General features: G+C 37.6%; 1 protein-coding gene across 2 annotated transcripts in view; it reads right to left on the bottom strand.

Moving 5' to 3' along the window:
- Nucleotides 1-11,959, bottom strand: part of LOC107672245 (diacylglycerol kinase beta-like) — a 118,391-nt gene that overhangs the window by 16,921 nt on the left and 89,511 nt on the right. For both annotated transcript variants that reach the window (XM_016465725.1, XM_016466471.1), the window contains 2 exons: nucleotides 9,639-9,729; nucleotides 8,111-8,312 (listed from right to left, as the gene is read on the bottom strand). In XM_016465725.1, coding sequence (XP_016321211.1) covers nucleotides 8,111-8,312; nucleotides 9,639-9,729 — 293 coding nt within the window. The remainder of the gene's footprint in view (nucleotides 1-8,110; nucleotides 8,313-9,638; nucleotides 9,730-11,959) is intronic.

Genomic DNA, 11,959 nt, shown 5'->3' with positions numbered 1-11,959 from the left:
AAGGATTTTTTACACGGCACCCCTGCTCTCGACAGACGCGGCACCCCGGTTGGGAAACACTGCTCTAAATAATGCCGCGAGTGGGGCTTGAGGAAGTGACGTCGCCTGCGTCTGCGCAGTGCGACCTGATGCAGCCCCTGAAGTGAGACACAGGAAACAGAAATACTGCAAAATAATAATAATAACACGACTAAACGAGACGAAATGTTATAACATTTCGTTTCGTCTCGTTTTGGTCAACGAAAATGAAGAGACATTTTAGCATAGTTTTTATTTTGTAAACCACATTTAGTCTCGTTTTTATTCGTCAACAATATTCCATTATGCATTTAATTATAGTCATCGTCACATGGCCAGCATTTACGTTGCGTCTCGTCTCGTTTTCGTCACGTGATAAAGGTTCGTTGACAACGATATTTAGTCATAATTTTTGTTGACGAAAGCAACACTAAATGTAACCATGTAAGCCTTTATTTTATGTGCAAAAAAAGGTTAAAATCACATTTCATTCTAACATTGTAACATTGCAATCTAAAAAAGCGGAAGCGGGAGTTGTGTTAGGCTATTTTAATTACCCCATTACAGTCACTTTACAGTCAGTGCTATCATAAAATAGACTTGTAGGTTTAAAATTCTACGTCACATTTATTGTCCAACTACAAATATTTCAGCAAAATGTATATTTTAGTCAAAATTATTGCGCTCCTATTTAATTGTGCTGTCTGTTTGACACGCATGCTCGCAGCGGCGCTCGTTCACTGAAGTCTGTGAAGTTTAGCGGAGAATCAGTGCGAGTAGCCTATAGTGTCTCTGTCAGCGGCACATGCAGCCTTTCTGTCAGAGCATATGACGGGCCGAGCCGCTTTAACTATGCAAAACTATAAACTATACTATGTCTTACCAGTTTTTAAAGGCCTTAATATGAAGCTTGTCATGTTTAGAACAAATTGGATTATGTACTTTCTCCGCAGCAGCTCAGTCTGTGGCCTCTGCTATACTTTCAGATGCGCTCGTATCAAACTACTGTATATCGATATAAACGGTATTGCCTCATATCGAATCGCTTATAAAGAAAATATCGATATATCGTACAAACTCGATATACCACCCAGCCCTAATATGTACTGAGTATTTATGCGTTTTTAACCAAAATCACTGTAGCGTCCATCTATGAATGATATAGGCTGTCAAACATACACAGCTGTTAGCCAGTCACGTGGGCGTTGCAGTCTTTAGCCTCCTTGTTAGTGTCCCCACCTCCCATGCCGGAGACCCACTCGGAGCGAGAACGAGGTGTGGCAGTGAGGACCCGGGAGAGAGGGGTTACATTGGTGCCGTGACCCGGATGGGAGTGAGGCTTAGGGGGGTGAGTGTAACGGAGGCCAGCGAGTAGGTGCTGTGCAGGTAAACCTCACTCCCCTGATCTCAAGAGACGCACTAGCGTCTGATGTTAGAGGCTGCAGTCTTTAGCCTCCTTGTTAGTGCGCCCGCCTCCCATGCCGGAGACCCGGGTTTGAGACCCACTCGGAACAAGAACGAGGTGTGGCAGTGAGGACCCGGGAGAGAGGGGTTACATTTACTTCCTAGTCTACAATCGGCCACACCTATTCAAACAGAGCGTTCTGAAGAGGGGTGTCAAAACAGGACAGAAAATAGCCTATTACTTCTAAATTATGTTTTTTGATGTAAAAATCTTGATAACATTATAAGTGGACCTTAGAAAACAGTACAAAATAATAAAAAAGAAGTTCATGAGCCCTTTAAAGTTCCGAAAAATGCTCCTTAAAATGGATAGTTCACCCAAAAAATTACATTTCATCATTTACTTGTCCTCAAGTTGTTCTAAACTGTAAGACTTTTTTTCTTCTGCACAACACAAAGTTATATTGAAGAACATTGGTCACCAAACAGTTTTGGTGACCTGTGAGTTCTACTGTATGGATAAAAAGTTTAGTAAATGGCAGAATTTTCTTTTTTTTTTTATAAACTATCCCTTTAAGAATGCTCTTATTTTTTTCCCCTAAGATTGTTCTTTAGAAAAAAATGTTTAAATTCTTGAAAAACTGTTCTAAATATAATTAAAAATGACTTGGGATGAAGTTAGGATAACACACACTATATGTGTTAATAGATGGGCAGATATATTATTAAGATTTACCAGTGTAAAGTTTTGAATTTAGTGAACACAATGCAACCTAATGAGTATTATACAATCAGACGAGCCTGTCGTTTTATAATTAAAACTGCAGTCCGTAACTTTTGGTGCTCTAGCGGTTAATAAACAGAACTACATGTGTCTTGCGGAAGAACATTGTAGACGGAGCTACTTCTCTCTGTTTATGTCTATGACACTGGGCTACTCCGCAGCGATTCCTACCAGAACCAGTCTAAAATAGTCCGAATATAAAAACGTATTATAGGTGTACCGTAGTGATTCAGGATAAGCCAAAAACACGGTTTGGAAAATGGATTCATCATGTACTCGCTTATTATATAAATTTAAAACACGAAAAAGTTTCTGACTGCAGCTTTAAGAAAAAAATTTTTCTTGAGGAATGTCTTCAGAATTTTTCAACAGCTGCACTAAGGAACATTCGTATGAACTTTTTCCTTAAGATTTCTGTAGATTTCCTCTGCTCATTTTTTCTCGAGCATGTTCTCTACACTAGCTATAACTTCAGCCCTGCTCCACTTACACAACATACTCCTCATGACACACTTGATTCCCATGCTTCTATTCATTCGAGGCGTTCTCATTATGTCAGTATTGTGACATGTCTTAAAACAGCCTCACGCGGTGGCAGACATTTCAGAAGCGCTACGACGAGCTCAAATGAACGATAGGTGTTAATTTTTACATTGTTTGGCATTTCATAACTTGTCATGACTCACATACAGGGGTGTGTGTTGTTCAACGAGAGCCCAACCGATAGTCTGCCACACTGCTCATGCTCTCCTCATTATCACACACCCACTGTACGGATGCTCTCTGCCTGCACATAGTCCGTTTACTAGCGTTCTGCATGCAGAAGAGCTCGCCAGTCTCCCAATCTCTGTTCCCATGCCATTCACAAACAAAGCTCCTCTTACAAAGCAGGCCAACAATCACAGCTCTCATGACGCAGATCATGGGAAAGGGCCCCTCGGGCCAGAAATATCTTCAATGATTTTGAACCCCTGATGGGTGAGAGCCACTCTTCAAATGTCCATCACTCTTGCTAAAGCGAGAGCAAAGCTGTCGATTGGCTTTTTTGGCCACTGATCGAGCCACAGTGGAAAGCGTCCCTTTCGTCCACTGAGTCACTGTTTTCCCACAATGCTCTTTGGGTGGAGAGTTTCACTTCTATTCCTGTCATGTGCGACGGGAGTGAGGAAATACAACATAAATCATTCGCTCTGTGTTTACGAGGATCCGAGTGTGTGTTTTTTGTGCATGTGTGTGTTGTTGTTTGTGGGATGTAACAATGACTGCCTCCAGTGCCCTGAAATAGCCATCAGGACGAGGCAGTGTGTGGCAAGATCGCTGTGGGAAGGGTGGAGCAACTTGTGTACGAGCCATAAAGAGAAAGAAAGAGGAGAGTTCAAGGGTGTGGGAAGCAGGTGAAAGGACAAAATGTCCCTCTGTGACCCTGAAATAAAGAGAGGAAAAGGGAACAGCCGATTTGAGATCAGAGATGTGGAGATGCTGTCTACCACACAAATACGACTTCATTATTTCAGCTATTCCTGAAATACACAAACATCCAGAAATAAAAAGAATCCAGAACATTTCATCCATGGTTAATTTTTTTGCCAGAAATGGACATAATTTCTGCCAAAATGGCCATGTATTGTGATTAGACAGCTTTTGCATATTTTCACATAATCATTTCAAGTTATATTTAACTCATTATCATCATATGAATCTCTTCACGCACAGAATGTTAAAACTACAACTCTTTACTGAGGCGTGCTTTGTAACTACTACGAAATACACTATACTACTGGGTTCAGTAAGATTTTTATAGACATTTATTCAGCGTGGATGCATTAAATTAAAATTGAAATGACAGTTAAGAAATGTAAATTGCTAGAAAATATTTATATTTCACATAAATGCTTTTCTTTTAAACTTTCTATTCAGCCTGAATCCTAAAAAAAAATGTATCAAGGTTTCCAAAGAAATATTAAGCAGCACAACTGTTTCGAACACTGATAATAAGCAATGTTTCTTCAGAATCAAATCAGCATATTATTTGACACTGAAGACTGGAGTAATGACTGCTGAAAATTTAGCTTTGCCATAGCAGAGGTTTTAAAATGTAATACCATTTCACAATATTACATTTTTTATTGTATTTTAAATGAATAAATGCAGCCGTGTTGAGCTCTAGCATGATTTTTTTTCATTCTTATTCTGATCTGAACAGTGAGAAAATATTTGAAAAAAAAAAATTTGATTACTTTATAATACACTTTATAATACATTATCAATTGATTACTTTATAATACATTTTACACAACTGTTTTAACTGTTAAATCTGCTAAACACAGTGAGAGAAAATCTAGAAAAATAACTATTAAACATCAGATCAACTCTAAAATATTAGTGCCATTTCATAAAGCAAAGCTACCAACAAATATGAATACATCAAACTAGAGTTCAACTTTTAATAAGGTTTTTAATTTGGCAAAAAAATGCTGCCATCAAGGTATGCTAGAAACGATAGTAAAATAATTGCCTACCAAAAAAAAATAAATACAATGATACTGCGGGTAAAATAAGTATTGAACACTTCACCATTTTACCCAGTAAATATATTTCTAAAGGTGCTGTTGACATGAAAATTTCACCAGATGTCTGTAACAACCCAAGTAATCCATACATACAAATAAAACAAAACAAATAATTTCAGAAATTATGTTACGTGAAAATTTCAAGTCAACAGCACCTTTAGAAATAAATTTACTGAGAAAAATGGTGACGTGTTCAATATTTATTTTACCCGCTGTATATATAAACAGAAAAAAATCTAGTGTAGTGGAAAGCTATTACCTACTATTACTATTAATACCCACCCAAATTTGGGAAATGCTTGTTTATTATGGCCAAAATGAAACCTCTACAATCTTCAGGACTGTCCAGAAAAGATTCTGCGCTAGAAGTCTAACAACACCCCTACTAATGCAACAGTCACACGCAGACATCCATTAGGACCTGAGTCATGTGGAAATTGTTGCGTGGAGTGAGTGAGAGGAATTCTCTATTCATATAAACCTCAAAATACACTCCATAGAGAGGTGGAAACAGCAGGCCATTTTCACAGAGTGGAACCTGTGCTATCTAAACATGCGGAGAGACTTGGCATCACCTACATCACTCTCGAGCTTTCAGAAACCCTGTAGCACTCAATCCTTAGGGCTAAATGGAAAAAGACAAATGGCTGAAAGCTAACTAACTAACAGAGTGATCACAGTTACTTTAGATGGGATGTGGCTACAGACCTCTACTGTATGCAGTGCTGGTTGAGTATTTGTGCCTGAAGGCCAGTTAAAGATTACTGATATGAGTCACACTGCTCACAGCAGCCCACTCTCTCTCCCTCCCTCCCAAACGCTCGTTCTCTTTCCATCCCTACGCTGTTCCTCAGTTCAGGAGGGCCTGGGGGTCTCCATGGTAACAGGATTCATGTGAGTTCAGTCAGTGGAGTACAGAAGAGCACAGAGAGAGGGACGGGAGAGTTGTAAATGTGAAGAGAACTCAAACGGATCAAAGAGAGAGAGAGTAGGAACAGGTGATGAACACACAGGTCGTCAAAAAAGACAGAGGTGCCTACATACATCAGAAGGCATTTCAAATTCATGAAGCTACTCTCGTAGGTCACAGCTGTCATTTACTGACGTCAGCTAAAACAAAACAAAACAAAACATCTCAAGGGTCTTGCTGCCCACACAATGGTCATGTTGACTTAAAAGAAGAGGCCATTTATGAAAGCAATGCGAGGCCCCATTTTGAAAATCACAGTTTTTCTAAGCATGCATACTTTTGCACACACACACTCCAGTCCCACTGAATGAAGCTGATTAAAGTATTTTTTATGAGGCAGAGAAGAACTACTGCAAATAATGTAAAAAGCACTGTTTTCATCGACATAAGAAGGTTTCTGCCTCGCAGTACAAATAAAAAGGCAATTGTGATAAAAAATAAAAAAATAGATATTTTTGTCCTACCATTGAAAAGTTTGGGGTCAGTATTACCGGTATATATATTTTTAAGGACATTAATACTTTTACTCATCAAGGAAACCTTGATAAAAAATGACAGTAAAGAGATTTATAATATTACAAAAGATTTCCATTTCAAACAAATGCTGTTCTTTTTAACTTTCTGTTCATCAAAAAGTCCTGAAAAAATGTATCTACAAAAATATTAGGCAACACAACTATTTTCAACATTGATAATAAGAAGAAATGTTTCTTGAGCACCAAATCATCATATTAGAATAATTTCTAGATCATTTGAAGGATCATGTGACACTGAAGACTGGAGTAATGATGCTGAAAATTCAGCTTTGCACCACAGCAATAAATTACATTTGAACAGTTTTTAAATTGTAATAATATTCCACAATATTACTGTTTTTACTTTATTTTTGATCAAATAAATGCTTGGTCTTAGTGAGTCTTGGTGAGCATAAGACTTCTTTAAAAAAATAAAATAAAAAAAATGATTACAGACTCCAAACATTTAAATGGTAGTGTATGTTTTTCATTTTTTAAATCTCACTACACTATGCCACTGCATTTTAGCTAAGAGGTTTTCAGCCTTTGCAGAACCGGTGTCCACAATACAGCTCAATTCAAAGACATACACAATAAAAAAAGGAAAATTTTCTTAGTAAAACATTTTAATTAAAAAACAAAAAAAACAACATTTTTTTGCATGTTAAAGGATGGCGGCGACGGCAACAATACTACAGCGAGAATAAAAGTTACACCTTCTTTCTTTTGGGCGGTGTTATGCAAATCTTCCCACATCGTGACGTAGATATGTGGGGGCGTGTTAGAACGAGACGTTTTAGGTAGGCGTGGCTGACTCTTAACTTTTATAAAGAATATCTCTTTGGATTTGAGACTTTAGTCTTTGCAACTTTACAGATCTTCTTTATGCACCAAGAGCTTGTAACACTCCAAAGAGAAAGGAAAAATTGAAATCGCATCATATGACCCCTTTAAATAAAAACTAGAGTGCAGTTTAGAGCCAGTGACATACAGCCAGTCTTGTATATAACCAACTACCTTCACCTGGGATGATTAAGAAATATATATGATTATAATTTATGAGAAAATGATGACAGAATTTTCATTTCCTTTGGACAAAACCCAGGCTTGGAGCTGGAGGCTGATTCACCACCACCTGAAACAGCTGCTGTTGCTCTGACCTTGGGAGGCACAGTCACATCCAAGCTCTGATCACTGACTGAGACAGCTGATGGTGACGCCGGGGCCCCGGAGGCTGGCGTCACAAGGGTGTTTGTGCTGACTTACTCTCCCTGAAGGACATTTAGTGGGGTGGTGACACCAACCTCTAGTGTGGCATCTGGAAACGCTGGTACTCTACTCTCAGTGAGGTGCTGACACAGATAGCGCTATCCCTAAATGACGATTAGCACTGCTAATAGCGCTTCACACTCTGGGAAACGAATGCAGGAAGTCCCAAAACACAGTGAGACTGAACATCAGTGTAACGAGCAGCCGGAGAGACTCCTGCTCATTAGCGATGGTTAAAAGCTTTCGGCTCCTCCACAGCAGCTGTGAGTCAGAGCTGCATATGAAACGGCTCCACATGGTGTGCTGATCTACCGAAGATGGCCAGTAATTTTTAATTTATCAGAAGTGGCAGGAAATCAGAGGTTTCAGTCAATTTCGTCATCAGCACTTAAATGTACTACAATGAAACAGCCAGAAGCAACAACTGAATACAAAAGGATAATTTCTCTGCCTTTTTTTTGCCGTCGATGTGCGTGCTTTGGTTTCGTCTCTGCTATATTTGGAAACTTGTAGGTTGTAAGAACATTTCAGGAGCAACCCAGATCTAATTCAGTCGTTTATGTCCTAAAGTCTGACTCACCTTGCACACAAAACTTGAGCTCCTTGGCATCGGTGACAGTGCTGCCAGTCATTCTCTCTGGTACTTTCTTACTCATGCGATTGTAATTCCGTCTTTTCTTGGTCTCGCCCCACAGGTTGGAGCCCCCGTGCATGCTGGGAATATTGAGAACAGCGATACCCTCCAGAGACGTGCTGCTGAGATCCAAAATGATGCCATCACACTAGGACACATAGAGAAAAACAAAAAAATGTTGTAAAATACACTTATACACACATTTCTTTGGAAAAGAGCCTTTTATGTTCGCCATATTTTATTTTCTTCTAACATCATAAATGTCTTTGCTGTCACTTTTGATCAATTTAATGCATTCTTGCTGAATAAAAGTATCAATATCTATACAAAAAATGTAAATGGCCCCAAAATATTGAATGGTAATGTAAACTGTATAAAAAAGAGTGACAAAGCACTTGAAGCATTATAAACTGCATTCATGTACTTAACTATTAGGAGTGGTGCATCAATAGCAATCGCATTCCAGACACGAGAGAAGTGAAACTAATCTAAAAATGCCTGCGGGCGATCCAAAAATAGAAATGCTGTACAGTATTGTATGATGTCACAGACCACCCTGAATCAAACCAAGGGCGTCAGTACAGTGGAAAAGTACACAAACTTCAAAAGACAAATGCTGACATGTTTACGACATAATGAGACGCCTCGATCCGTGTGAGATCCCACACAAGAGTGGGAGAAAGAAGCTTTCTTTTTCCTAAAGCAAATTCCTCAGCTGCTGATGTTTTCATAGCTCTTCTAATTTCATAACCGTTGTGAAACATAACCCTCTTCGGTCTGGATCAAAGTTAGTTTACTAAGCAGCCATGTTGGTAATGCGGCCAATTGTAATTTTGAAAACTTTTTTTTTTGTAAGTAATAGGCATTCAAGTACAGCTTTTATCTACTTGGGTGCAGAAAAATGACATCATGTTTATGCTTTAATAATAACTATCAAGTCAGTACTAATAAAAATAAACACTCATACATTCTTTGAAAAAGATGATTGCTTCTTTTAACTGAAAGGCATTTTACAATTTCAACGAATCCTTTTTCACAAGTGGTTTGTCTTTGCCACCTTGTAATGTCTCTGTCTGGATTAAATATCAAGCACTTTAGTAAAGAATAAATCTTCATTGTCATTGAAACTCATTGCATTCATTATGTACGTCAAACCACAAGCACAAACTGGCCAGTGTGAAACTTTGACATGCTGGGAACGCTGTCAACAGAGGTCGTCTACCACTGTTTGCTTTCAGATAGACGTTCTGACATGTTCCTTCAACGCTGACTGCGTAAGAGCAGCCTGAGGTTTACTGTAGATACTGTAGCCAGCTGCATTAATGAATCACAGTTTGTTGAAGGAAGTATTCAGTATTCAAGTATTCACTGACCATATACACAGTCAAAAGACTGTGAATGTGTCTGTATATAATTACAACATTTGCTGTCAAGTAAAACAGGGCACTGTTGAGGATAAATGTCCTGAACTCACCTCCACCTCAATGGATTCGTTCAGCTTTTTACAAGTGGCTGAGATGGTCTCTGTGGTGCCAAATTCAAAGTACCACAACTTGTTTTTCATCCTGAGGAGAGAGAACAAAAATAATTAGAAGTTAAACTAATACATTTATTTAAATTTTCATTTTTGGTTGTGATGTTATGAAGAAAGCTCATGAAAAACAATTAGGTTATGCATAAATAATTGATCTTTTGTGGTTCTGATCAATCAGTAATCTAAAAACCAGCTGTAATGTATTTACTTATTACAAACCTGAAATGCTAACATGGCAAAAAAAAGTGGTGAGGATCCTGTCGTAAATGACACCTAGGTGACTAAATGTTTTAAGATGAACTCAGAGGAGTAACTGACAAATGAAAAGTAATGTTCAACAGGATTTAAAATGCCACATCTCAAGCTCAGTCATAATGAGAAAAAAATGATGACTCAGTGTGCAGCTGCTCTATCATTGGAACAACAAACAAGTTTGCGTTTACACACCCCGATGTTAATGCTGGCGTGAAAATAAATATTATGGGATGAACAGAGCCTGGCTGTCAACGGATTAAACAGACAACTGCTCTCAGATCTAACTTTAAACATAAAACTTCCAAAAGTACCTAATTTGCAACAACACATAACATGGATTTACAAAAATTGTGTTTTTGTTTAGTTTAGTAGCTGAATCATGATTTACGGCATCAAATTTACAATTTAATTAGCCAAGGAAAGCATACAGAACGCTATGATGGTAAATCTACCATCAATTTACACTATACCACTCAAAAGTTTGGGGTCAGTAAGATTTTGATGTTTAAGAAATGATCAATTATTCAGTTAGGACACATTAAATTGATCAAAACTGACATTAAAACATTTAGAATGTTTAAAAAAGATTTTTAATAAATGCTGTTCTTTTAAACTTTGACAACCGTGATGATAACGTTTTCTAATGTTTATTTTTTTAATGTTTTATGTGATAAGAAATGTTTCTTGAGCAGCAAATCAGCATATTAGAATGATTTCTAAAGGATCATGTGACATTGAAGACTGAAGTAATGCCTGCTGAAAATACAGCTTTGCATCACAGGAATAAATTACATTTGAAAATATATTAAAACAGAAAACAGTTATTTTAAATTGTAAAAGTATATCACAATATTACTGTTTTTATTGTATTTAAAAAAAAAAAATCTAATTAATGCAGCCTTAGTCAGCATAAAATTCAAAAAGATTACAAAATCTTTCCAACCCTAAACTTTTAAACATTATAGTGCATTTGTTACTTAGAAAAGTCTAACTCTGTCACATTAATTCGAATGAAACAAAATGGTATGAGGTGTGCTTTAACATGACTCTGTCTGTCTCATCTTACCCATTACAATCTTTGCTTATTCTTATTGCCAGTTCATTTAGTCACCTTCTGCCCTTTCCCTGGCCTTCTGAAATATTGATACGCTACAAGGAAAGCCGAGGCAGACAGGTGTGAGAGGACATGAGTGACAGTGATCTTGGCCTCAGCTTCCATGGAGAAACCAGAGCCACCATCTGCAACCTGAGCGCAATCTGACATTAACACTGAGAGGAGCCAGCTGAGGACAACAGACACTGCCAATATCAAGGGTAGGACTTATCTATGATGAAGACCTTCTGCTTCAGCTCAGTGCATATAAGAGCTCAAAAAAATAAACAAATGACTTTATATAACCCTATCGATTCTCTGTCTACTGTAAATGTGTTGCATTTTCACTTTGGTTACGAAACAGGGCAATTTACACTCATCAGATGGTGACAACCAGTGACAAGGCCCTGCTGATAATGACAACACTATTGTTTGCATAATAGACAACATGCAATGGGGGCTTCTCCAGGCCCACAAGGGATGGACACAGAGCAAACATCAGTATCAACTATATAAAGCATGTAATCCGCTGAGGTACAGGATACAAGAGCCACAAGTGTAAGTGAAGTCTGACATCAACTACTGATGGCAACATGCTTATGAATCTATAAAATTCAAGATTGTTTTTATATATTTGACAAGTCAAAAAAAAGTGCACTGTAAAAATATTTTTCGAAGTTGAAAATAAAGATGTTGAAGTACAGTTTACAAGAAAATACATTTAATTTTTTTCTACTTCATTTTTATTTCAAATTTCATGTTTCATTTCATGTGTTACTTGCTGGTTCATTGTAATTGTTTGTGAAATTTACTAGCTATTTCTGAGTGAAAAATGTTTTTAGACTATCTTTTTTTGCAGTGTGCTTTGACACTTAATTTTTAAAGTCAAATTATGCAAATGCATCCTAAAGAA

This window comes from Sinocyclocheilus anshuiensis, unplaced genomic scaffold (assembly GCF_001515605.1).
Source record: "Sinocyclocheilus anshuiensis isolate Anshui unplaced genomic scaffold, SAMN03320099.WGS_v1.1 scaffold277, whole genome shotgun sequence".
Classification (NCBI taxonomy): domain Eukaryota; kingdom Metazoa; phylum Chordata; class Actinopteri; order Cypriniformes; family Cyprinidae; genus Sinocyclocheilus; species Sinocyclocheilus anshuiensis.
The sequence above is the reverse complement of the archived record's forward strand: the minus strand, read 5'-3'. Positions and strand labels throughout refer to the sequence as shown.